General features: G+C 43.1%; 1 protein-coding gene and 1 pseudogene across 2 annotated transcripts; one reads left to right on the top strand and one right to left on the bottom strand.

Annotated features, from left to right (window-relative positions):
- Window positions 1-740: 740 nt before the first annotated feature.
- On the bottom strand, window positions 741-24,743 carry LOC143419789 (uncharacterized). Its single transcript, XM_076887270.1, has 13 exons — window positions 24,538-24,743; window positions 23,667-24,343; window positions 23,129-23,174; window positions 22,683-22,774; window positions 22,483-22,593; window positions 22,092-22,365; window positions 6,926-6,988; window positions 4,258-4,425; window positions 3,439-3,633; window positions 3,156-3,311; window positions 2,895-3,040; window positions 2,604-2,799; window positions 741-1,883 (listed from the first exon to the last, which is right to left on the bottom strand). The coding sequence occupies exons 1-13, from the start codon at window positions 24,550-24,552 to the stop codon at window positions 1,866-1,868; spliced, it is 2,157 nt and encodes a 718-aa protein (XP_076743385.1). The 5' UTR covers window positions 24,553-24,743; the 3' UTR covers window positions 741-1,865.
- On the top strand, window positions 19,158-21,815 carry LOC143419790 (G2/M phase-specific E3 ubiquitin-protein ligase-like; annotated as a pseudogene). The gene is made up of 10 exons (XR_013099797.1): window positions 19,158-19,440; window positions 19,523-19,558; window positions 19,666-19,739; window positions 19,845-19,922; window positions 20,191-20,398; window positions 20,480-20,579; window positions 20,677-20,839; window positions 20,942-21,048; window positions 21,124-21,268; window positions 21,410-21,815. The product of XR_013099797.1 is annotated as a G2/M phase-specific E3 ubiquitin-protein ligase-like (transcript).
- Window positions 24,744-27,815: the final 3,072 nt, after the last annotated feature.

The raw sequence follows: 27,815 nt of genomic DNA, 5'->3' as shown, positions 1-27,815 counted from the left end.
AGACATCCAGAGGCCCCCAGAACACAAGAGACCAAGGAAGACCCACAGAGGGGCAGCTGCGGTCGGAGGATTTCATTCTGGTACCTACAGCAGTCAGGATACCAAGTCGAGGTCTGTGTTCTCTTCAAGGATATGCCTACCCAGACCATCTCTACCACACTGCCAAACTGGTCATGCTAGATGATATTATGGGGTTGTTACTCCTCATACACTTGAGCAGCCACCGGTCCTGCTGCTAGGTTGATGCTATTCTACAGCCCTATCCACGGCTCCTCACATCTCCTCCACACTTTAGTCTGTACCTTCTTGTGATAGCACCTATGGATATGTCATCCTGGAGTTGGACTTTCTGTGAAGCCTCAGTGCGATGCAGGGACAGTCTCATGCAGTAGGGGATAAGATCAATGATCTGTGAGAGGGGGGTTTATTCTGTTGCCTCTCATGCACCTGTTGTCACTTTTATTTACACCAAAGCAGGTGAACTACACTCATCACAGTTTCTGCTTCCTAACTGGACAGATTGTATTCCTTAAGTTTAACTCATCGTGTTTTGATGTGATGCTCCATTATTCATCTCACCTGTTTTATTCAACATGGATGCTTTCTGAGGACTGATGCTAATAAACATCACCACTCAAAAAAAACCCAAAAAAAACCCCATTACATTTTCTTAGAACGAGTTCAAAGGCGGCTGTTGCAGACATGACTGTGAAAACACTCAGACAAACACAGAGGGTGTCAGGTTTGTTAGATGAACTATATTTAAGACAGAACATATGGTACAAATTACTAATCAGGTAAACCAAAGTAATCCTCAAGGAATAGATGCACAATCAAACAGGTGATCTAAATGCTATGTTCCATTCTTATAATACCACCAACACACAGAGCTATATGAGGTAATACACAGGACGTTGTGCAACATAAAGTCATATAAGAAACTGCAAATAAAAGTTATTCTGGTCCCTGATCATGATGATCCTGCAGTATGGGTTGGTCCCTATGAGCAGCACAATCACAGCTGTGAGTAAACAAACTCTCCCTAACGTTGCTCTTCTTTCCCTTTAAAGAATTTATTCAAATACATTAAAAAAACACAACACCTTTTTATTTATTTTACTTATAGATTATAATAATGTTTGCATCACAACTTCTGTCTCAGCACTCCTGAACCAGGTTTTCACAAAAAATCAGTAGTTGTATCAGCGTCTGCCACACCGGTGGGATCTCTTCTACAAATTTCCCAATTTATTTCAGAAACACTAATGATAATTAAACCGAGATTAAAAGCATGTTTCTGAAATAAATTCAGTTTTTTGTCTTTTTTTTTTTAGTAAATTTTAACTCAATTACTTACTAAATGTAGGATGTTCACTTCACTTCAAGTTACAGTCATTAATCATTTTAAACACATTTGTGCTTTTTAGCAGCTTTCTTTGCTGCACCCTGCTTTGTGTTTGGACTCCCACAAATTTTGGATTTGGCCTTGAGCATCTTGACCTGCTGATGACCGTTGAGGTCAATCGGTTTGGGTTTGGTTGCTTTGGGGGCCTTTGCTGGCTGTGAGGTAGTGTAAAGCGAGTGGTAAGGAAGGTGATATGTAGACAGCATCAGCAGACTGGTCAAATTTCTTACAAATGTACTTTATTTTCTGGCACCATCTGGTACCATTTTAAAACAACCTCGGTTGTCAAAATCTTACTTGTTTTGTACAGAATTTTACACACACATGCACCTCATTAGTCTCTACCATTAAGTAAAATGCTGCATACAATACAAGTCAAAAGATTACTTAAAAATAAAATAAACGACACTATATAGAAGGAAATACCCTTCATTTGGCACAGGTGGCTCGCACCTTCAGATTAACTTTCTCCATCCATCTAGATAAAGAGAAAAGATCCAAATTAGTTACTAGTGTTAGTTATGGTATAATATGATGACCTTAAAGCTAATCTTAACAGATAAAGATGCATCTTTGGAAAATGGTTTTGTTCCTGTAATAAACATTCACACATGCAAAACATTTTTTCCACATATTAGAATCTCTCAGCGTCCAAACTTCAGTCCTATTTAACTACATTATTGACTTGCAGCTGTCTTACATGCATAGTGGCAGTAGGGGGCAGTCACACATTAGAGGAGCTAAAGTCAGACCACTAACTTGGATTTTAAAAGTGTTGTTTCTTTACTTCTGATCAAATACGAACCTCTTAAGAGTCAGTTAGGACAACTGATTCATTCTGATGTGTGTTAAATTTGAAACCATCGTAGCTTACATTAATATCCAAAGTAGAGGAAAACATCAAACCTGGCTTAATTTAAAGCCTTTTTCAATCATTGAACTTGAGGGCTGTTAACTGGTAGATTAAAAACACAAGTCATGGAAAAACGGCAAATCAGCCGTAGTTTTTACAGACTTAAACTTGGCATTGATTTTCTAACCTAATCAAGAATCCAGCGTATTCCTCAATGTGTTCAACTATATCCTATATATATATGTAACTATATTGGCAAACGCAGGTAAAGAGGTTAAAGTCAGTTTGGAAAATATGGTAGGCATTAAACAAAATATAAATATACAAAAAACTAGTGACACTCACCTCACAGACACAGTTGGCAGGACACTTGACCTTGTTCGGTTCTTCAGTGGGTTGTGGTATGATCCCTGCTGCTTCCTCTTCCTCACTCTGGCATCTCAGCTTAGGAGGGTGGACAGCGTTCAGTCTCTCACCTGAAAGATGGGATGGCCCTCCACAAGTCCCCACCAGCTTCACTTTGTTATAGAAAGCCCACTCTCTGCAGAATAGGGGGGGGGGGGAGAAAATCGTGCTGATCGCTTTCCTGAGGTTTCCTGAAGCTGTCAGTACATGACCAACAACAGCCCATCGTACCTTAGTGGATGCAGGCAACGGTTGCAGAGGATTGGATTCCTGGACAGGTACAGACGTCTTAGGTTAACCAGTTCGACAAAGGCTTCAGTATCCAGGTAGATTAGACAGTTGTTACTAAGACGAAGCTTCTTGATATTCTGCAGGCCCTGAAAGCAAAGGAAGCTGGCATTTTATTTAAGGCTCCAGCAACAGGTGCATATCTGTAAAATATTTGAAATTTCCATTTTGAAGTATTTTGTACACACGGTTTAGTGTGAGTACCTGGAATGCCATATTAGGGATGTAAACCAGCTGATTGTGTGAGAGGGAGAGCAGGTTGAGGGAGCCCAGCTGAGAGAACGCTCCAGGCTGGATCTCTTCCACACGATTACGGTCAATAATAAGCTGCTTTAGTGAGGACAGACCGTCAAATGACTCCTAGAATCATAAAAAAACCAAGGACTGCACTAAAAATTGTTGGGTAGACTTCTTGAAGTTAATTTTTATTTTTTTAAAAACCACTTAAAATGACAATGGGATATATGTGGTTTAAGTCTAAGAATACCTGGTAGAGGATGTCAATGTTGTTGTTGGAAAGGTTGAGGAAGACCAGGCGACCGAGGCCACGGAACGTCCCCTTCTTCACCTTGTGGATGTTACAGCGCTGCAGCGACAGGTGAGTCAGGTAGGGGGTGTGCATGAAAGCCCCAGTGGGGAGTTCCTGTATGTCATTACCTTGAAGGTCCAGTTTGACTGTTCTCTATAAGGAGATTACATATTAGAGGATAATAATAAGTATTTAATAGGTACTACAGCTTGAGAAGTTTAGCCGAAGCCTTATCATTCTTTAACAGGGGTATTAAAATTTGTATTTGCCTCGAAATAAACACCTGTTCAACAGAATTGTTTAAACAGCCCCATTTTTGAGGATTGTTTAAACTCCACAGCTTACCCGACTGTTGTTGCTAATCATTTCCATCCCTTTATGACCACAGTGCATTCAACTTCTGATGGCTGCTTCCAGCAGGATAGCGTACCACAGAGCTCAAATCATCTCAAACATGTTCCATGAATATGACACTGAAATTACTGTACTCATATTTTCTCCACAGTCACCAGATCTCAGTCCAATAAAGCATCTTTTGAATGTGGTGGAATAGGAGATTTGCATCTTAGATGTGCAGCAGGCAGCTGTGTGATGTTATCATGCTAATACGGACCAAAATCTGGGAGGAATGCTTTAGGACCTTGTTGAATCTATGCATGACAAATTAAGGCAGTTCTGAAGATAGAAGAGGATGCGGTTGTATCCTCTTGGTCGTATCCGGTTGCTAGCAAGGTGTATCTAACAAACTGATGAGTAAGTGTATATGTTTATAGATACCTCATCAACATTAGGAGGAACCTGGGTCAGGTTCTTGTTGGCACAGGTCACATTGAGTTGGATTTGGTCGCAGAAACACTCCTGTGGGCATTTTGCTGCTTGGACTGCAGAGACCCAGAAGACCAGCAGGTTGATCAGCAGAATCCAACGAGTAAGGCGAAGGTGCTTCTGCATGGAAAACACTCATTCAGTCTTTTAGTTTTGCTACATACTTCAAACAGTAACATTAATTGTTTAAAGTGCAAACACACCAACAAATTACTGCTGATTAGAGTTTAGTAATTCTTTAGGTTGGACACTGTGCTTGGTTACTGTCACACAGTGGAAATTTGTATTTGTTTTATAGTCTGTTTTATGCTGATTTTAATGTTTATTTGTATGTGTGGTTCTGATTTTATTTGCATAATTTCACTTTGATATTTGTAATGCATGTTTTTAGTGTTTATGTATGACATTGTTTTAATCCACTATGGACTGACTGGACAGTGGACAAATTAGTCAATAGCAGGCACCTGTTGAGGTGTTGGGTGTGCCCTGATGTGGCCTATCAGCTGCTGAAAGGATCTGTTAGAAAAGCTGGGTCAGCACCTCAATGAGGGAGAGGCCCAGATTCCAGGAGCATGTAGACACTAGATGAAACGGCTTGCGTGAAGACGGGCTGATCTGTGTGACTTGGTGTCCAATTCCGGCCACAGAAAAGGCGACCGGTGGAAAACAGGTTTTCCACCAGTCGCCATGTAGTAGGTTGGAAAACGCTACATGTTTAATTTTGTTCACACTACAAATAAAATGTGACAGCAAATGCGCTCTACTGTGAACCCTCAAAGTGGCCCGCATACGCAAAAGAAGACGTCACACACAACGCACTCTGTTTAGACTCAGACCAAACAGTATTGTTTGACTGATGGCCCTTAACCTCCTAAGACCCGAACTCTTCCATTACATGCATTTTTAATTTCTCTTTGATATTTGGGCTGAATGGGACCTGATGAATGTAAAAACAAAGAATTACCAGATTTTTTTATTTATTTATTTTACCTAATTTTTGTTTCTAAGAAAAATAAGAGCCACATATGAGGATATTCATTTAAAATTTCGATAGAACAGTAGCAGTATAATGTCCCCGTAAGTGGATATCAGACCCTTGTAGAGCAAAATTGAGTATTTTGGTCTAAATAACCCAAAATGTGGTGTCCACATATGTGGACGCCAGGTCCTAGGAGGTTAATATAAAGACTTGTTTTAGACTTTACGTTTTGCAATTTTGCTTTAAGTTATTTTGTGATTTGCATATGGCCTAATAATGATCCTCATTGCTGTTTTAGAGAGGAGCGGTGCTTCAAAGGATGGATGCAGATTTCTGTCAGAATCTGCAGATTATACGGGACAAATAAAATGTTCACGTTTCTCCAATGTTGTCTTCCCAACAATTTCACTAACATCTACACTGGATGGCCAGGAAGCGCTCACGATGTCTTCTCCGGCGCTGATAATTGGCGTCTGTCTTGTGTCAGTGACGTAAAAGACGGATTTAATGCGACATGACCATTCAAACAGCAGTCGCTTTCTAAAACATCAGATATGTATCCGATTCAGTACCACATACGAAAGTGACCCAGATCGATTTGAAAATATTGGGTTTGTGCTGTTCACACTGTCATAGCATGATTGGATATGGGTCGCATGGGGTCAAAAAAGTCAGATTGATGCGCTTTTGCCTGCAGTGTGAACGTAGCCTTATTCTAACACTGTTATGCGTTGCCATCCTGAGGTTATACCTCATTATGTCAGTAATGTGTTCTTGCACTGCTGTGGAACTACCAGAGGGACTCAGGCACGTGAATGCACAGCTCAGAAATAAAAGCGCTCTGGCCTGAGCAAGACACTAACTTCGTCGTCCTCTCTATTAATCCACATTTTGCTCATACTTGGCTACGCAGTACTCTCTAGCCTGTGTGCCGCTTGCTGCCCATCCAGATTCCCCTAGGTCTGGCGCCAGTAACATTGACAAGGCGTCGCCACGAGGGAGGCTGCTGTTGCAGCGAGCCAGGGAAGCGTTGTCTGTGGGGCACAGCTGGATTGTGGTGCGAAGAGTCCAATGGAAACACAGGGCAGAGATAAGAGCTTCCATGTTGTCACTGGTGTAGATCATTGGTTAAATGATCACCAAGCAATATTTGTTTATGCAGACCTGCCGTAACTGTGAACTCGATATAGTATTTGGGGGGGTGTTCTTCGGGTACTGCCATTATGTTTTGTCGTGTGCTGGAGGACACATTAAAGTTTTACAGCGGACTAACATCCAGAGTGATCATTTGCTCATCGCATGACATGAGAGTGCTACAACTGTTGGCATGGGGCTAGCTGTGTGTGTGTGTGTGTGGCATGAAGTGTTGGGCGGCGTGTGGCATGAAGTGTTGGGCGGCGTGTGGCAGTGTGTGGCATGAAGTGTTGGGCGGCGTGTGGCAGTGTGTGGCATGAAGTGTTGGGCGGCGTGTGGCAGTGTGTGGCATGAAGTGTTGGGCGCCGTGTGGCAGTGTGTGGCATGAAGTGTTGGGCGGCGTGTGGCAGTGTGTGGCATGAAGTGTTGAAACTGTGTGGAGAAAAAGGCTTTCATTCTGTAGCTTTTATGCAGTTTCATTGTCATGGTGAAGTTCTGTGGACTCACTCTTTGCCTCTCTTCCTCCTTCAATGTCCACATCTGAGCTTTCGCACTCCACTTGCTGGCCATCTGAGAACAAGGCAAAATTTGGTATTGCATTAATTATTGAATTATCCACACTTACCACCTATTTTTCCTTCCTACAATAGCCCGACGGGCAGGGCAGAGATAGATTTTGGTAGCCCGACTGAAAAAATCGCTAGCCCCGGGACGTCGGGCTAGCGATATTGCGAGCCCTGTATCTGATTGAGGAATCACTCATCTTTGGAAAAGAGAGTTTATTACAGAGAAATGTCTCTTTCCAAAATAAAAGCTATACTATCCGCTTCTTCTGGGCTATATTCTCAGCAGCATATTAAACATATCAGGTCTCCACAAGGAGAATCCTGTGCTAACAGCTGTCTAAATGACTCGGCTAAAGTTTGTAGCATGCGTGCTTGTTGTTTTTGTCTGCTTCCACTTGTCTTTGCACTAGGATGATGTCGGCGTAAATGTGCAGTCATATTCGTTGTGTTCCCACTAGTGCTTTCAGGTTAATCTCGTTGAAATGACCTTAACGCCACAACACGGCAAATCTCCGTTAACGAGCTACCGCCGATCGCCCCGTGCATGGGGCTAGACGGCCAACACGTTAACGAGCTAACTGCGCTAACACACTAGTTCCCACCCATGTAATTGAGCATTGCATGGCACATCCAACATACTGTTTTACTTTAGTCCATGACTCGCTTACCTTCAGGATCAACGCCAGATCTGAATGAGGGTGGGGGAGGTCCACTTCTGTCTCGCTAGCTTGCGCTCTTCCTTCTGACGATGCTTGTCACTACCCGATCCGTACCGGAAACCCAATCGGTACCCCGCATGCGCAAATCTTATGTCACTTCCTCTCTTTGCCAATATTGCGACATTCAATATATTTGAATGATACGGTTAGCGCCCAGTTAGCTCCTAGCATTTCTCAGCAGCTCTGCCTCCTTTTCGACTACCAGGACATTTAAACAATGAATAATCCGTATCCGCAACAAATTTTTGCTTTTCTCCTCAACAGAAAGCGTTCCCCGATTGAACAACAGCGCCGTAAAATAAGAAGAATGGTGCCTAATGACAGAGTTAATAATACAGACTTTCTAATATGTCACGTGAAGATTCAGCAGCCAGATGAAGTGTTTACTGGCAATTGACAGTGATAGCGGACATTATCATCACTTTTCCAACAATCCTCTCCACACAGACAAGCATAAACACACTCGATTATCACTAAATCAAATTTAACACACATTTGTAATGACGCTAATTCAGTTTACAATAGGGTTCATTCGCTCAGTCAGCAGGTGGCGGTATCCTCGTACACTGGGGAGTACACTGCCATTAAACGAACACAAGAAGAAGAAAACCCCTGCACATGCGCGGTACGGATCGGGTAGACCCGATTTGTACGGTCTGACTTTGCACATGCGCAGTAAGGATCGGGAGTCCCGATCCGTCACTATCTTTAAATTTTTTTATTTTTGTCTACATTATATTAAATGTTTCATTATCGGAAACATGTTAAGAGATACTTGTTATTCTTAACATCTTAACAGATACTCTGACCTGTAACTATCGTAAAATGCTTCGACCGGAAGTAGACACCTTTCGCGCATGCGGGGTACCGATCGGGTGTCCGGTACGGATCGGGTAGTGACAATGCTGTCTGTGTTGAGCGCTCAGTGAATCTGCGTTCGACTACTCCGCCTAGGCTGCACTCTCGAGCCTAGGCGGAGTAGTCGAACGCAGATTCACTGAGCGCTCAACACAGACAGCATTGTCAGAAGGAAAGTTGATAAAATAAATTACAAATTTTGTAGTGTTCGATACATATGCGTACCGAACCGAAAGCACTGTATCGAACGGTTCAATATCGATACGAATATCGTTGCACCCCTACATAACAGGTAGCATTAGTAGCATGAACTAGCCACATAGCGAACGGGTCGATACACATTGCACTTCTACATCCACTAAATGTCTAATTGGCATAAAAGACTAAAACTGTCCTTTCCAGGCATGGCTCCACGTCTACTCACAGTTCTTTAGCGACGCACACAACTCCCACCGTGTGTAGATGTAACACTTCCAGCTCTTCAAGAATCACAGACGCTCAGAAGGGTTGGCTTTTCACAGTTTACTTCTGCAGAAGACATAAAACACATTCAACAGGTGTCTTCTGGTGGTACCGGCAATTGTAGCTCCCTCACAGTGCAAGCGCGCGCTGTGTTAACAGACTTACAATTAACTTTTTAATAAAGAAAAGGTGGAAAATAATAATTTCTCCCATTTTACAGTCTGTCATACTGAGCTTGTATACAAAAGAAATCTTATGACTAATAAAATACATTCCACAATCGTATAAAACAAAATAACAGGATAAACATAAATACCACCGACTAAACGTTTCCCTCTAGTGGACAAATTAACAATAGCGCATTACATCTTCACTTGCTTGTGCTTTACAGACAAAATGGCTGTTAACAAGCTCACATACCTGCAGAAGACATAAAACACATTCAACAGGTGTCTTCTGGTGGTACCGGCAATTGTAGCTCCTACAATGTAAAGCAACATCACAAAAAGCACAGAAAAACGGTAAATCCAAACACAGTTCCTGCTAGGGCTGGGCGATATGACCCAAAATTCATATCTCGATATTTTTTAGCTGGATGGCGATATAAGATATATATCTGTCAGTGCGCCCCAGGGCAGCTGTGGCTACAATGTAGCTTGCTATCGCCAGTGTGTGAATGTGTGTGTGAATGGGTGGATGACTGAATGTAGTGTAAAGCGCTTTGGGGTCCTATGGACTAGAAAAGCGCTATACAAATGCAGGCCATTTACCATTTACCATCTCGATATATATTTTTTTAAAGCCATAAAGTAAGAACAAAAAGAGAGTTCTTAGTCAAAGCTGTGTCCCAGATGTCACACAGGCACTTTTATTAACATAGAGCAGATGTACATAAAATTTACTCAAAAATAAATTATGAGCATTTATTAAATAATAATGCTCCATAAATAAAAGAAAACAATGTTGTTTTTGTGCATAACAAAAAGCTCACAAATGTGCAGTCAAAATGTAAACTAAAAGACGAGCACTATAACAAGGACAGATTTCACAGCTGCTCTGTTCCCAACTTGTACTGCGTGACTGACAACCTGGAGTTTGAAATCCGCTTCGCAACCACGTCTCTTAACAGGTGCCATTTATGGTCCTTATACACAGTAAGGTAATATTACGTTGAAGCACAGTACGTATCACTCCGCGAGGCTCAGCCGTAATGCTCCGACAATCCATCAAGCGCTGCAGCTCCGTAGCTTACCAAAGTCGTACTAAAACATTTTTTGACAGATTGCTGAGCGCCGTGTTCCACATAAAATCGGTGCGCGGCCATCAAGCACAACCAGAATTCATACATAAGGCGCGCTGTCAACTTTTGAGAAAATGAAAGGATTTTAGTCCGTGCAGCACCTCTGGGCTGCATGGCGTTAGCGTGGTTAGCTCGTTAGCGTGGTTAGCTAGCTAACACGTTGACGCCGTCCAGCCCCACGCACGGGGCGATGCGCAGTAACTCGTTAACGGATTTGCCGTGTCCATCTTGTCGCTTCCTGCAGGTGAAGCGATGGGGGAGGAGGGGGAGTTGTGTTCAGTGAAGGAGAGGCGAGGCCGAGTAACGTTGCGTAAAGACGAAAGTGGACGAAAGAGAGGCAAACTTGCGGCTCCGCAAGTATAATTATAACGTAACATAGACTATATCGATATAAAGGATATTGTCACATCTTATATCTCGTATAAAATATATCGATATTTTTTAAAAACTCGATATATCGCCCAGCTCTATTTCCTGCTATGCGCAGCAACCACTAGGGAGCTGACAAAGACTAACTGACAAAGAGCATAAATACGGCAGAAACACTATTTAACAGCAACCCGCCTTTGTTTCAGTTACACAGAAACTTTCTAATATCAATATGAACCTATATACATCGACATATATAACTTATGTAACAACATTCACACCAGAAACCATAAAAATGCCAGAGCCTTTCATTACCGGACTTACCCTCACAGTGCAAGCGCGCGCTGTGAGGAGCGGAAGCCTTAGCAGCTTCTAAACGTTAGGGTGAGATCCGGTTTCTGGGTTTTCAAAATAAAATACAATAAAAAAAATGATAAAATTCACACTTAAAATGATAATTAAGAACAGGTAAGTGCATGTTTTTCATATGTATTATTAACTCTGTTACATAGACATCCCCTGCAGAGTCAGTCTGCCAGGCGGCCCTTGCTATGTGCTAGCTCCAACTCTGATCACTGGAACATGTGCTCAATAGTGCAACTGTGCTCTTTCGCCACAAGGCCCCCCCACACAGCTGACATCCTTTCCAACATAGCCGCCCCCCAATTTGCGGTGCAAATTGGCCCCATGGAAAAGCTGTTTATACAGACGAGGGCTCCCCCACCTGGTCATTCTCATCCTTGATCGCCGGAAGCACAATCAGACGTACTATAGGCCGGGTGTATGTTTTGTCACGTATCTTCACCTCTGCTGTTTGGGTGTGGCCATCAGAACCAGTAAGAATCTTCATCACTCTCCCAATCTGCCATGATGCTCTGGGTAGCTGTGGATCCACCAGCAGAACAACCGCTCCTTCTGTTATGTCCTCCATGGGTCTCTGCCACTTCATGCGGGTTTGGAGATTAGGCAAATAGTGTCTGATGAAAGATGACCAGAATCTGTCCACCAGGATTTGCGAATGTCTCCATCTTCGCCTCCCTAGCGCTTCATCTTCGGGATACACTACCTGAGGTAGGGAGCTGTCAGGCCGCCCCATGAGCAAGTAGTTAGGGGTCACTGGATCGATGTCAGCCACATCCGCAGAAACATAACCTAGGGGTTTGGCATTCAGGATACCCTCGATTTCTGTAAGAACGGTCCTAAGTACTTCCTCACTCACTGTTTGAGAGCCAACAGAGGTGTATAAGGCATTTTTGATAGAGCGGATTTCTCTTTCCCAAGTGCCTCCAAAGTGGGGTGCTGCAGGTGGGTTGAAGCGGAAACGAACCTGCTGCTTAGCCAATTTCTGTTGGAGGTCTGGACTCATGATGGAGAACGCCTGCTGGAGCTCCTTTTCCCCTCCTTTGAAGTTTGTCCCCTGATCCGAGTAAACTTCTGCCGGTTTCCCTCTTCTCGCAATGAACCTTCGGAAGGCCATCAAAAAGGAGTCAGTGTCGATGGATGTCAGGAGGTCTATATGGACAGCCCGAGTAGTGAGGCACTTAAACAAAATGCCCCATCGCTTCTCCCTGCATCTGCCTATCTTGATCCAGAAAGGACCAAAGCAGTGCATACCAGTCGAATAGAAGGCAGGTTTGAACAGCCTGAGGCGGGCAGGCGGCAGGTCAGCCATTTGCTGGGAAGCTGGGTTTGCCCTCCACCTACGGCAATCCATGCAACTATGTTGGTGCCGCTTAACGGCCTCTCTACCTCGCAGGATCCATACAGTCCGCCGAAGCTCAGCGAATACTCTCTCTGGGCCAGGATGACCGAGACGTGCATCCACATCTTGAATAAGTAGTCTGGTATACACATGTGTGGGATCCAGGACCACAGGGTGTACAACAGACAGATCAAGGCTCTCTGCTCGCCGCAGCCTGCCACCAACCCGGATCAGTCTATGATTGGCATCATACTGCGGTGCTAGGCATAGCAGCCGACTGTTAGCCGGTATAGGTTTGCCTGCCTGTAGTAGGTGGTAGTCCTCTGGGAAACAGTCCATCTGAATCTGTCTCAAGATCTGTTGCTCTGCCTTGGTGTAGGCCCCTGCAGTAGGTGAGTTACTCCCAGCTGGGTCACCCTGCATCGCTGCATTTTGAATCTCCTTAGCTGTGGCTTCTACTAATTCTGCCCATGTGTTGAATCGCTGGGTCTCTGGGGTTTGATTACCCGGGGTCGTGTTAGCCATATGACATATGGCAGAGCGTTTTAGCTTGGTGCCATCCTCTGGGTCTGATGTACCCAACAATGGGCAGGAGGGCCACTGGTCAGGAGGTAGGAGGAGGAAATCTGGTCCTTGAGTCCACCTATTTGGGCTGGCCAGTTCAGTGAGACTTTTGCCCCTTGTGATGTCATCAGCTGGGTTTCTTGTAGAATCCACATATCGCCAGTCTTTGGGGTTAGTAAGCTCTTGAATTTCTGTAATCCTGGTGCCAACAAACACCTTGAAATGGCAGGATGTGGAATGCAATCAGTTGAGGACAGTGGTTGAATCAGACCACAGCGTACATGTTGTCACCTTGAACGTTAGCTCGGTCTGAAGTAGCTTTGCGAGCTGGGCTCCAGTGAGTGCCGCGCAGAGTTCGAGTCTGGGAATAGATATCTGCTTCCTTGGAGCAACCCGTGATCTGGCCATGAGGAATGACAGCTGCGCATTACCATAATGATCTTCTGATCTCAGGTAAGCCACAGAGCCATAGGCTCGCTCTGATGCATCGCAAAAGATATGTACCTCTCTTGCAACGTCAGACAGATCCATGTGCGGCAGTGTGTAACATCGTGGCAATGTTAACTCTGATAAATGCACCAACTCCCCCTTCCATGTCTTCCACTGGTGCAGCAAATCATGAGGTAACTGGGGGTCATCCCAATCTCGATGCTTGTCCCAGAGTTGCTGTACAATAATCTTGGCCCTGGTGGTGAAGGGAATGATGAACCCAAGTGGGTCGTACTGACTAGCCAGGGTTCGATATATGTTCCTCATAGTGGGCTCTCCATAGTCAATGGGTCGGTGCTTGAGGCTGAGGGTGTCCGTCTCACAGTTCCAGTTCAGTCCCAGGGTTGATTCATGCGCTTCTTGTCGGTCCTGTGACAGCCAGAGTTCCAGTTTGTCTGACCGTGCCTCGGATGGCAGATGACTAATCACTTCTGGCCTATTACTAGCCCACTGCCGAATTTCAAAGCCCCCGGAAGCCAGAAGCTGCCGTAGTTTCTTGACCAACTGCTGGGCTTCTTCAATCGATGAAACACTCTGTAGACAGTTGTCCACATAGAAGCACCGTTCGATGGAGAACCTCACCTCCTCTCCTGGTTCGCTATGCAGGAGGACATGCCGCTGTAGCGCAAAGGAGGCACAGCAGGGACTACATGTTGTCCCAAAGGGAAGGACTTGCCATTCATAGCTGTGAGGGGGCTCATCCCGATTCATATTGCGCCAAAGAAACCTCAGGAGCGGTTTGTCTTCCGGGAGTAGGCACACCTGGTGAAACATCCCTTTTATGTCACCACTGATGGCAATGCTGTGTTCTCTGAAGCGCAGGAGCACTCCAACCAGAGAAGGGCTCAGGACAGGGCCAGGCAATAGGGACTCGTTCAGGTTAAGTCCCTTGTGTCGAAAAGAGCAATTAAAGACCACTCTATTCTTGCCATTGTGCTGGACCATGTGATGAGGTATGTACCAACTCTCTTGGCTCTGAGAGGCAACCTCCGGTTGCAGTTTGGCTACAAACCCAGAGGTCACCAACCTTTCAATCTCGTCCATATATGCAGCAGCCCTAACCGGGTCTTTGCTCAGACGTCTCTCCATACTCCTCAGGCTGGGCAGTGTCGCTTCTTGGGTGGCCTGAAAAAGTGGTGCATCCTTCCTCCTCAATAAGGGTGTGGCATACCGGAGCACTCCCTTAACCTCCACGCGCCTTGTTCTGGCCTCCAATATCTGAAGGGCTTCATGATCCTCCCTCGACCTTGTCACCTCCTTTTCACTCTTATATGGTAGAACATCCACTTGCCACAGCTTCTCCACATTCCTCTGGAGTTCAACAGATAGGGGGCTGCAGGAGGTATACAGACACTGTTGAGACTCTAACTGTGACTCAAGCGACTTTGCAGGCCCTTGCAGAGTCCATCCTAGTCGGGTTCGCATCGCAGCTGGCCCTCCTGGTGATCCAAAGCGCACAGGCTCTATAGGGTTTATGAGATGTGGGTGATCAGCCCCAATTAGCAACAGGGGCGAAACTCTGCTGAAGGTTTGTAGGGGCAAGTCCTTCAGATGTCTGTACCTTCTCTTGAGCATGGTAACTGGATATGAATGCTCAGCTAAGCCAAGCCGCTGAGCAGTGAAAGCATTAGCTATGTGGAAGGATTTCTGGGGCTGCATGATAGGGGACAGTGTGAATGAAACGCAGGCCCCATGTAACGTTTGGATATCCTGACGGATAGTTCTCAAGGCGAGGTCTTCAGGTGTGCCTGTTAGGCCCAGTTGCTGAGCTGCAGAGGAGAGCAGCATGGTGCGGTCAGAGCCATCATCCAGGATGGCATAAGTGTCCAGAGTTTTGTCACCATTTCTCAGGAGAACTCTAATCACTTTAAGCAGAACACGGGTAGAATCTGAAGGTTTATCTAGGTGGAGTATTTCAGTTGCAGAGCTCACCAGGCAAGTACCTTCCTTCACACTCTTGACGTTGACCTCATGCAGGATCTGAAGGTGTTTGCCTTGACATAGGCTGCAAGCTTTCTTTAGATTGCACTGTGCTGCTTGATGTGATCTGCCACATCACCAACAACGCTGGTTTGTCTTAATCCAGTCTATGATTTGAGCCTTATCAAAAGACTGGAATATGGGGCACTGACTCAGATAATGGTCCTCCGTATCACAGTAGGGGCAGTAAGCTTTCAGCGGGCCTTTCTTCTTGCTATGGACAGCTGGTTTGCTGCTCACCGACTCGACAGACTGCTTCGTCGGCAGATTCTCTGAGCCATGCAGGATAGTGGCCATGCGCTTTACTGACTTCGCCTCTCTCAGGCGCTCTGGTTTCTGGATGGCCCTCTCCTTCTGCCCTGTAGCCCCAAGCTGGGTAGTGCTATCTTGGCACCATGTTTCCAGCTGTAACCAGTCTGAAAAGTCTGTTAGGTTGTATACTACCCCTGGATGGCGACACGTGTCTCCGGAACTCAGACCTCATTTCAGCTGGCAGCTTACTGAGGAGCCGTGCCATGTGAGAGCCACATTTCAGTTCCACTTCGCCATCCGGACCAAGGGTCTTCAGCATACCAACGAGAGCCCGAATCTGCAGTGCGAATCTTTCAAAAGCCTCCACATCCCCGCGACGAATGTCCGGTGCATCCATAACACCGGCAATCTTCCTGAGGGCTAACTGGTGGGGCTGACCAAACTTCTCCGATAGGGCTGCCATAGTGTCAGTATAGAGGGGGATGGAGAATTGAGATATGCATCAGCTATGAGACGGGCTTCATCTAGTTTCAAATGATCCATCAGTATCTGAAACTTGAAAAGCTCTGTCCCATCCGGTGGCAGCAGATTGTCAAGTGCGATCTTTAACCGGGCAAACTCGCTTGGGTCCTTCTTAATGAGATCAGGAATACTTGGAGTTGGACCCCTGTATGTTTTCTCTTGTGCCATTACATGTGGTGGCTGGTAGGCTGGGGATGGATGAGGTTTATATTGCGATGATGTTGTGATAGGTCTTGGTACCTCGGCGATGGGCTGCTGGCTCCAGATGTTGATGGGGGCTTGACTCTGGAAACTGGGATAAGCCCTAGCAGAAAACTGCTCCTGCCAAGGAGGCTTCAAATGTTGCTGAGTGATAGGTGGATGTTCAAACTGAAAGGAAGGTGCACTGTTGGGGAATGGCGGGGTTGGCCGACTAGCTGTCAGTGTCTGCTCCTTTAACAGCTGTAGTTCACCCATCATCCTATCCAATGTATCAATCATTGTAGTATCCTTGGGTGGAATACTCTGAGCTGTTGGTGGGCGAAAGTATGGCCTTTGGTATTCTTGTTGAGCATGGATGTCCTGCATACGTTGGGAGGAAGACAGAGGGGGTACATGTGTTGGGGGTGATCTCTGGTCCCGTTGCTCCGACAGGTAACCACCTCTGTCTGGTTCACGTGTTTGGGGCGTAAGGCTGAGGTCTGCCATTCATACCATACTGCGAACCCGAAACTGCAGACATTTCCCATGGTCGATGGAAAGGAGAAGGAGGCTGATGGTTCAGGCCATCCCTACCGGGCACATGCTGCCGCATATCCTGCAGATCATTCGGAGACGCGGTCCATTCATCCACGGTGTGTTCCCATCCAGGCTGACTTATTGGGCTAGACAAGCGGGAGGTCTGTACAGACACTGCCAATGGCACGTACTGCTTTCGCTCTTCTAGCCCGGGTGCATACTGTGCTGTGTACGAGTGACGGTAGGGTGTCATGTCTCGTTGGTGGCCCACCAAGCTCACCTCATAGTCTGCAAGGTAAGGGGGAGGTTGTACTTGGCGCCTTGGGCGAGTTGATTCTGAGACATCTTCACTGGAGAAGAAACTAGGCTGCATCTTTAGGATCCAAGGAAAGCACCATCCGGCTCGAAGGACCAATGTTAATTTGGGTTGAACCCAGGACTGTATAGGCGTTGGCTGAATAGCAGTGGTGTTCACCTTGGGGGTGTCGGTCAGAACACACAGGATGCACAGATAAAGGTTATACCGTCTTTACTGTGATTCCTCAGCTTAACAGCACAGTACAGCAACACAGTAATGCAACCGCAGGCTTGGTGAGGGGTGTGGGTGTGTGTGTGTGGTCTGTGAACAGAACATATACAGAATACTGAATGTAATAAACATCTAAGTCATGAATTATGATGCATTAGCGTTCTTCGAATCTAACCAGAACTACAAATGGGAATTCCTATATGAACATCTACATGCACGAGTTTCATACACTACTCCCAAACCCTTACAGTACATGACATTGATTGCCAATACCCCCAACAACAATATATCACAAACACCAAATCGTTTATCTTACAGCTAGCAGGTATGTAGCATAACAGGTAGCATTAGTAGCATGAACTAGCCACATAGCGAGCGGGGTCGCTACACATTGCACTTCTACATCTCCACTAAATGTCTAATTGGCATAAAAGACTAAAACTGTCCTTTCCAGGCATGGCTCCACGTCTACTCACAGTTCTTTAGCGACGCACCCAACTCCCACCGTGTGTAGACATCCCCTGCATATGGCGTTATTTTTGTGCCACTATTCTGAGCGCATGTAAAAAAAAAATTGAGCGCACGTAAAAAAAAAATTGCAGGTGCAAGTGTTGCATTTTGAGGAGAATTTTATTTTGAGCTTACAAAAGCTGAATTTGAGTGAACAAAATTCATTGCTGCGTGCAAAAAACGTATTTCAGTGTTTGCGCTTATCCATATACACACACAATAGCACCTCCTCTCGCTCAGTTTTTTCATTTGCGCTTGCTCGCAATGTGTTGCTTGCGCTCACAACATTCTCTGCTTGTACGCTCAACTCTCTGTACACCGTTATAAGTGTGCCACAAAACCAACCAATCACAGACTTGGTTTCAAAAATTCTGATTGGCTCTTACGGTCTCCAATCAGCTCACTAGCTACTGCTTTCCGGACACCGGAAACACTGTCCACTCAGCCTCGCTTCTTGCAGATAGAGGGATTTTTGATTTACTCTGCAGCTAAAGAAGAGATGGCCGAATCAAACAATGGCTCCAATAATTGGATTTATCAACATTGATTTTTAAATTAAAATGTGCTATTAAGGACTGATGTCATATTTAATAACTTTATTAAACAATAACCCTTATGTTATGCAACACTGCATTTTTTAAACTCATGCATTTTCATCCCACAGATCATTTCCAGGATATTTCAAATCACACTTGAGCCGTGGTAAAAAGAGATGTTTAACAAATACTAAGCAGCTTGTTAAGGCAGGCAGTAAGACCACAGGCCTCAGTTTTTATTTGCTGTCAAAAAACACATCCTACACACCTTTGCCAGCTGAGGAGCTTGAACTCCTACAAGCTGGCATGGGGAGACAAACAGTGTCTCTTCCAGAAGATGGTGACCATGCAGAGGTAAGTTTGTGTAGTCAGTATTAAAATCAGTCATTGGCAGACGCATTTAGCCTGAATCATATGCCACAGTCCATTTAGTGTTCCATTCTGCTTAACTGTGTTTTTAACTAAGATTTCTAGACTTCTGGAAGAAACCTTTCCAAAAATGGAATATCTTTGTGGAGGATGGCTCTTGCATAAGGCAACAGGTTTGTTGTTAATTCAGTTTTTATGTGTTTTTTTTTGGCATTCTTGCGTGCTCATACTGCATTATGATTATGTAGTTGATACTTTTTCTGCTTGATTGTTTATGCTATTTTTCTGTCAATAAAGGTGGCAGTGGTCGACGAAAGCTCACTGTAATTCCACCTGAAACAGAAGGATATTCTGTCAAAACACTGAAAGCTGTGTCAGGAGGTGGCAAATCCACTTTTTACATAGTACCTCTTCAGGAAACATTAGACACATCTCCTCTACCTCCCGACTCACAGCACTTTTCAAAGATGCCAAAGAAGATATGTTACCAGTGTAATGAAGTTATGCCTCTGCAGATGCTTGCAGTACACATCAATACGTGCAAAGGAAAATTCTCTCCTGATGAGACTGATGATGAGGTGAGACAATTTTGATGAAATCAAAATGAGCAATTTTGATTAAATAATATAGTATCACAATTACTGTTTTTTGATTCAGCAGGAATCGGAGTTATGCATTGTGAAAAGCAAATGCAAGGTAAACCTAGCACATTACTAAAAAGCATAGTAACTACAATGAATTTTGTATCGGTAATGATCTTTTTCCCACTATGCCTAACATGTACCCCTTTTTTGAAATTGTAGGTTATTTGTCCAATATGCACTAAGGATTTTCCTGAAGATGAGATCACAGTCCATGCGAGTCTGTGTGGGGATAGGTAATCTTTTTTCAGCCGTTTATGAAAAAATGTTAATCAGTAACGGTCCACGCAAACATATGTAGTTTGTTTTTGTTTTGTTTTTTAACTTTGTTTTGTCATCAGCTTTCAATGCATGGTGCCTGAAGAAAATGACCAAACTACAGGGACACCAGCTCAAACTTCAGTATGCACAACAGACAGGTACTTTTTGCTCTATTATAGTTCATATACACACTATTATGCAGAACCATTTGTTAAAATTATGTGTAAGATCTTTTACACAATACCTGGGGTTTAATTTCATATAAAACATTTTATGATCACACATCTTTAAATTATTGTTAAAGGTTGTTGCACAGAACATGCTGCAATAATTTCTAATCACGTTTAATGTGGTAGCCTCTTTTAATCTAAAGATGATTATTTTTCTTTGAGAACTTAGGATGTTTTCTACCCTGTTTTTGTTAAGCGTGGAAGATGTATTGCGTTGCCTTGAACAACAAGTCGACACCACAACAGAATTTAAGTTGTGTGTGTGGACAGAGAAGACCTTCCAGACAGAGGCATTCTCCAGTGGCAGAGAAAAAAAGCTGCATCTCCCACCAGTGTTCTTAGGGTGGTTTTCATTGGAGAGGCAGGCGTGGATACAGGAGCACTTAGGAAAGAGTTTTTGAGTGGTGAGTTGCCTATTACCTGTTTTGTCCTAGTGTCAATAAATAATGGATAACTTAAAAATGCGGATATTTTTTGTATGAAAGACATGATTTCAGGTATTGAAAGCAGATTCTTTGAAGGACTTGAGAACAAGGGCAAAAACCCCAAGTATTCTCTGACCGATCTTGATAATGAAAACTTCAGGTTGGTTACATACGAGCTTTGTGTATTACATGTAATACGCATTCGATATGTTTGTAAATGTTACCTGAAAATGAATTATAATCATTTGTCTACACAGAACTGTTGGTGAAATAATTGCAGTCAGCCTCGCCCAAGGAGGCCCATCTCCTGCCTTTTTCAAAGAATGGTGCTACAATTTCCTCTGCTCAGGAGAGGTTGATTTCAGCTGTCTGTCTAAGGAGGATGTTGCAGATGTGGAATCTTCCCTGCTCATCCGCAAAGTGAGCACCTGGTTTAGCTCTGGCACATGATATATTATGAGTATGGTGTTTTTAAACACTTTTAACCTTCTGTATTTCCTCTTTCACATTATACATTTCCAGGTTGAAGATGCAGCAGACATACAGTCTCTGATGATGTGGGCTGATGAAATTGTCAGCTGTGGATACACAAACCAGATAAAGATGGATAGTAAGGAAAGCATGATCCGGTAAGGGAGAAAAAAATCAGAGAGATCATTAACCCACCCCCCCCATCCCCAACTAGTTTTTCCATTTTTTTTAAGTGCTATTGTCTTACACTCTACAACAAGACTGATTCCAATGCTACAGCAGCTCCGAAAGGGCATGGAACTGTATGGTCTTGTGAACCTGATGGCTGTAAATCCTGAAGCTTGCCACAGTTTGTTTGTTCCTGGGAAAATCCTCAAAGTAAGTATTAACATAGCAGCTTCAGTCTGATCCAAAGACAGTCCACTTATCTGTACTGTAGTTATCCTGTATTTATTTATTTATTAGTTTTGAATGAACAATATATCTATAATATAATCTACTTTATTTCCTTATTTACAGCCAGACGCTGATTTCATTATGATGAGCTGCCAACCACATTTCAGTGAAAAAGGGACATCTAGGGAGAGAACTGAGAGGAAGATCATACATTTTTTGCAAGATTTCTTGCAGGAGATTGAAGTATCAGGTACTATATAGTATTAGCTGTATATACCTATAGTATTGTATATATACCGTATGCATCTGTTAAATATTTTTGCTTTAACATGCAGGGCACTAGAAAGTATTCTAGTTGTTAATTTAAAACATTGTAATCCAGATTGCTTTTTATTTAGAAAAGACTTCAGAAACGACTGTGCTGTTAGATTCTTCTTGCAGTACAGCACTCTCCCAGTCAATGCCTGGATCCCGAAGCTCCTTCAAATCCACAAACATATATAATGGTCATTATTCCAGAATAGGTACTTTTGGGAGGAATGTTGTTTTGTGTAAGCGTTTTTTCCATTAAATACAACAATTTAAAAAGAATGCCTTTGTTTTCATGTTCTTCTTACTGTAATTTAGATTAGTGGTAATTGATAAGCAAGAATGTATAAAATCACCAGAAGCATCTCCCAGATGTGCTACAAGTGTTTTAATTTGTTAATTTCAGAAGAGCAGAGTTAACTGCTAACTAAAATTTTGAAATTCAACATTTAAATAAATTAAAAAAAAAAAAAAAAATCAGATTATGATCTGGTACCTCAAGTCTCTCGCCCTCGTCCAGCTCTTGTAGATGTCCCATACACCAGAGCTGTTCAGGAGTGAGACCACCTTCTGTCCTGAGGGGATGATTATTCCATCCTCCAACAAAGGTGACAAGATCTGCTCGGAGTCGAGGGACAAAGATGTAGTGGACACCAAAAAGATGAATGACATCTGAAATGTCAAGCAGGCCATCCTCCTCGAGTGAGTGAAGAATATCATGGTACTTGCTAGTGACTGCAATCCAGACATCACGCCAAAGTCGTTCTACTCTGTAAATACATTTGAATTTGGATTTCAGGTATTTCATGCTTCAAATCAATATCAGAACTGCTACAACAATCTACCCATGCAGTCAATAATAATATAAAAAACATCAAAAGACTAACCTCTGATTGTGGACACTCTTTCCAGATATGAAACTCGCTCTGCCTGTTCCTCTTGTGGCAAACATGAAATGTGCAATGTCCAGGTTTTCTACTCCTTGATCTGCCCTAACCCTATGGTAAAAATACATTTTTAAGGAATTTTTAAAGTTTTCTTTAATGAAACTTGTTGCTAGCATATAAATTAAATCAGGGCATAAAACCTTGATGGCAAGCCGTGAAGCTGGGCTGATCTCAGGAAAAATGAGAATGCAGTTTTTGCCCTGTTGTTAGTTGCTGCATCCAAGTACAGGACCTGCAGTAAAAACAAATGGAAAATTAAAGATCTGGTTTCAGATCATGTATAGTTTTTCAGTTAATAATGCAGTTTCATAATAAGTGTTCAAGGAATATTGTACGGTTCTATGTTCATAACCATAATTCAAAGCTTGAGTAGTCTATACATCAATATTGGTAGTACTTATCACAAAATGAAAATGGCCTTTTAGTTGAACCTTTTTTTGTAAAGAACTGATTATAAATTTTTTAAAAAATTTGCAAATCGTCCACTATGTTGGCTTGCTGAATAGTTGATGTTCATAAAAAAACAACCTAATAAAGCTCTCATTTCAAAACTACCAAATATTCTACATAACAGTTAAAATTTTACCTTCCTTGAGTAGCCATCCACTCCACCAAAGATCACAACATTGTACCTGTTTCAGAGGGAAAACAATCTCACTAAGGCTTGATTTGCAGAACATGTAAGACATTGAAAATACATTTTTCAGTATGCACACTTGCCACTGACTTAAACTGGACACTTGTCAGGTGTGCTGAAAATAATACCAACATTTTTATATGTTTATAAGTTCAATGAGACTAAATATTTTAGTTCTCTTGTCATGATTTTTTTTTTAAGTTTTCTGGAGCACTTAACATATTATGTGTTGATAGGCTTGTTATCATGGAAAATATCAATATACAAAGTGTAAATAATTACTCAAGAAAATTTACAAGTAACAATATTGCTGGTTTTGTTACACATCCTGTATTCCCTTTACTTAATATTACTCTATCAAGTGCTTTTTAAAATATTATAAATACACTGAAAGACCTATAAGATTAGGTTGATTAAAGCAGATTTAAAGTATAACGTGCATCTTTCTGCCCAACTTGTGTTAGAGCTATATAAGTGGGTATTTTACCTTATTAGCTTGTGATTTGTGTCTATGTGGACCAGGGAGAGAGGGCCTCGCACCGAGTAGCTTCTTCGCACAACACAGCCTAGTTCTGTGATCCGTTTGAAGATCCCTACAGCATCAACTCGATGCATGGAGGCCATCATTCTCCACCACTGAACACGGAGACCCATAGAAACCAAATGTCCTTGAACCATTCGATAGCCAGCATTTGGCATCTGATTTTTGATAGCCGATATGATGTTGTCCAGCTCTTGGTCATTCATTGTGCTGTATGTTCCTCTCACAGACAAGTCAAATTCTTGCATCCTCCTGTAGATTGTTCTTCTTGAAACACCAAGACATTTAGCAATGCAGCTGACTGCCAGCTGAATGTCCAACAAATTCTTGAGTCTTTCTCTCTCTAGTACGATTTTGGGGTGGCCAGGTCCCAGACCAACTTCTGTTTCCAGTTCAATAATGGCCACAGAGCTGATGTTAATTTCACAGTGAACCAGATGATGAACGTTTTGTAGAGCCTCTGTAATCTCTGACAGACCGCCTATTTGCTGAGAGAAAGATTCAAACAGAACAAGCTCATGACGAGTCAAGAACTCCAAATAATCCAGATTTAGTGGTTGTTGGTTTAAAGCAGCTTCCAGTTTAGAGAGGAGTCTATGCATCATTTGCTGTCTCAGTATGTCCTGTTAAAAGCAGCAAAGAACATGGACAAGTAGTTAGAAAAATACAATGAAATGATATATCTCAGACAAAAATAAACAACCCATAAAACAAACTACATGAGGTACATCATTTTTCAAGTTTGCATAGTTTGAAAATTAGCTAACGTCAGTTATCAAGCGAATAATAATTAACAAAATGATTTTATATTACTTACATGTGGCCGGGACATGCTCTTTTCGTGCTCCTATTCAGTATTCGATGACATAAAAGAGAGCTACTCAAATATAATTTGGAAAAATTAGTCAGTTGGCATGGTTGTATGATGCAACTACATTATATTACACCAACAATAGTCTTAAAATAATTAAAGATATTATCCGCAAATTGGGGTTTAATAGAGTTTAGCTGGATTTAGCTACATTTCGGACAGTGTTTCCGGAAAGCAGTAGCTAGCGAGCTGATTGGAGACCGTAAGAGCCAATCAGAATTTTTGAAACCAAGTCTGTGATTGGTTGGTTTTGTGGCACACTTATAACGGTGTACAGAGAGTTGAGCGTACGAAGCAGAGAATGTTGTGAGCGCAAGCAACACATTGCGAGCAAGCGCAAATGAAAAAACTGAGCGAGAGGAGGTGCTATTGTGTGTGTATATGGATAAGCGCAAACACTGAAATACGTTTTTTGCACGCAGCAATGAATTTTGTTCACTCAAATTCAGCTTTTGTAAGCTCAAAATAAATTTCTCCTCAAAATGCAACACTTGCACCTGCAATTTTTTTTTACGTGCGCTCAATTTTTTTTTTACGTGCGCTCAGAATAGTGGCACAAAAATAACGCCATACCTGCAGAGTCAGTCTGCCAGGCGGCTCTTGCTATGCTCCAACTCTGATCACTGGAACATGTGCTCAATAGTGCAACTGTGCTCTTTCGCCACAAGGGCCCCCCCACACAGCTGACATCCTTTCCAACATGCATTGTATGCAAACGGATACCAAAAGCCATCATAATTCGTCATCACATTGAGAACAGGACAAATCAACAATTGACAATGACTAATTAATATTAAAACCTGTAACATAATGTATTGTTTGGAGTTTAGTCTGTTACTGTTAGTATTTTTACCATTTCTTCTTGGAGCAACTGTAACCCACATTATTTCCTTAGGGATTAATAAAGTATTCTGATTGTTTCAGGATGACCTGCCATTATCCAGTGACACATCTGCTTATCTGTATCTTTTGCTCGTTTCTCCTCTTTTTTTTCTAAACTGAGCAGCTGATGGCTTTGACCTTTTCTTGTCCATCTTCCATTGATTTTAATTTTGCACTCCAGTATGAACACCCATCCCCCAACTCGAGGATCACCACAACTTAACCTACAGTGGGGAAAAAAAGTATTTAGTCAGCCACCGATTGTGCAAGTTCCCCCACCTAAAATGATGACAGAGGTCAGTAATTTGCACCAGAGGTACACTTCAACTGTGAGAGACAGAATGTGAAAAACAAATCCATGAATTCACATGGTAGGATTTGTAAAGAATTTATTCGTAAATCAGGGTGGAAAATAAGTATTTGGTCAATAACAAAAATACAACTCAATACTTTGTAACATAACCTTTGTTGGCAATAACAGAGGTCAAACGTTTACTATAGGTCTTTACCAGGTTTGCACACACAGTAGCTGGTATTTTGGCCCATTCCTCCATGCAGATCTTCTCGAGAGCAGTGATGTTTTGGGGCTGTCGCCGAGCAACACGGACTTTCAACTCCCGCCACAGATTTTCTATGGGGTTGAGGTCTGGAGACTGGCTAGGCCACTCCAGGACTTTCAAATGCTTCTTACGGAGCCACTCCTTTGTTGCCCAGGCGGTGTGTTTTGGATCATTGTCATGTTGGAAGACCCAGCCTCGTTTCATCTTCAAAGTTCTCACTGATGGAAGGAGGTTTTGGCTCAAAATCTCACGATACATGGCCCCATTCATTCTGTCCTTAACATGGATCAGTCGTCCTGTCCCCTTGGCAGAAAAACAGCCCCATAGCATGATGTTTCCACCCCCATGCTTCACAGTAGGTATGGTGTTCTTGGGATGCAACTCAGTATTCTTCTTCCTCCAAACACGACGAGTTGAGTTTATACCAAAAAGTTCTACTTTGGTTTCATCTGACCACATGACATTCTCCCAATCCTCTGCTGTATCATCCATGTGCTCTCTGGCAAACTTCAGACGGGCCTGGACATGCACTGGCTTCAGCAGCGGAACACGTCTGGCACTGCGGGATTTGATTCCCTGCCGTTGTAGTGTGTTACTGATGGTGACCTTTGTTACTTTGGTCCCAGCTCTCTACAGGTCATTCACCAGGCCCCCCCGTGTGGTTCTGGGATCTTTGCTCACCGTTCTCATGATCATTTTGACCCCACGGGATGAGATCTTGCGTGGAGCCCCAGATCGAGGGAGATTATCAGTGGTCTTGTATGTCTTCCATTTTCTGATGATTGCTCCCACAGTTGATTTTTTCACACCAAGCTGCTTGCCTATTGTAGATTCACTCTTCCCAGTCTGGTGCAGGTCTACAATACTTTTCCTGGTGTCCTTCGAAAGCTCTTTGGTCTTGGCCATGGCGGAGTTTGGAGTCTGACTGTTTGAGGCTGTGGACAGGTGTCTTTTATACAGATGATGAGTTCAAACAGGTGCCATTCATACAAGTAACGAGTGGGGGACAGAAAAGCTTCTTACAGAAGACGTTACAGGTCTGTGAGAGCCAGAGATTTTCCTTGTTTGAGGTGACCAAATACTTATTTTCCACCCTGATTTACGAATAAATTCTTTACAAATCCTACCATGTGGATTCATGGATTTTTTTTTCACATTCTGTCTCTCACAGTTGAAGTGTACCTCTGGTGCAAATTACTGACCTCTGTCATCATTTTAAGTGGGGGAACTTGCACAATCGGTGGCTGACTAAATACTTTTTTGCCCCACTGTAATAGACCTACACCTAGTTCACAGATTCACTTTGTCTAAGGTGTATTTCTGGGATTTCACACAACCCAGGAATCAAATCATGAATACATAATAGGCTTGGATTTACAACATTATGAATGACATGTGCTCTATTTGGAGGCAGCAGGTCTCCCTTCCCTTTCCACGGGTTGTGTGTGAGACTTTAAATCATCAAAATATAAATGTTAAATTGTTATTGATCCCTTTACCCCTAGTCCTAAAGTGTGTATTTATTTTCTTACTCTTCTTATATTTATTGTTTGTTTACTTGCACTGCTGTAACTGGAGCCTCGTCCTCTCGTCTCTCTATATACTGGACTGTATGTAGCGGAGATGACAAAGTTTACTTTGACTTCAGCAGCGAGCAGGCGCACAGAGGGCTCTCACACTCACTTTTCGCGTATAGAATTTCAGAAAAACATCGGTGCAAATTTTAAGTCCCCCGCCGCCCCACCCTCTCCTCCCTGTGCCGCAAGCAGCAGGCGCACCTTG

Source organism: Maylandia zebra, linkage group LG8, assembly GCF_041146795.1.
Source record: "Maylandia zebra isolate NMK-2024a linkage group LG8, Mzebra_GT3a, whole genome shotgun sequence".
Classification (NCBI taxonomy): Eukaryota; Metazoa; Chordata; class Actinopteri; order Cichliformes; family Cichlidae; genus Maylandia; species Maylandia zebra.
The sequence above is the reverse complement of the archived record's forward strand: the minus strand, read 5'-3'. Positions and strand labels throughout refer to the sequence as shown.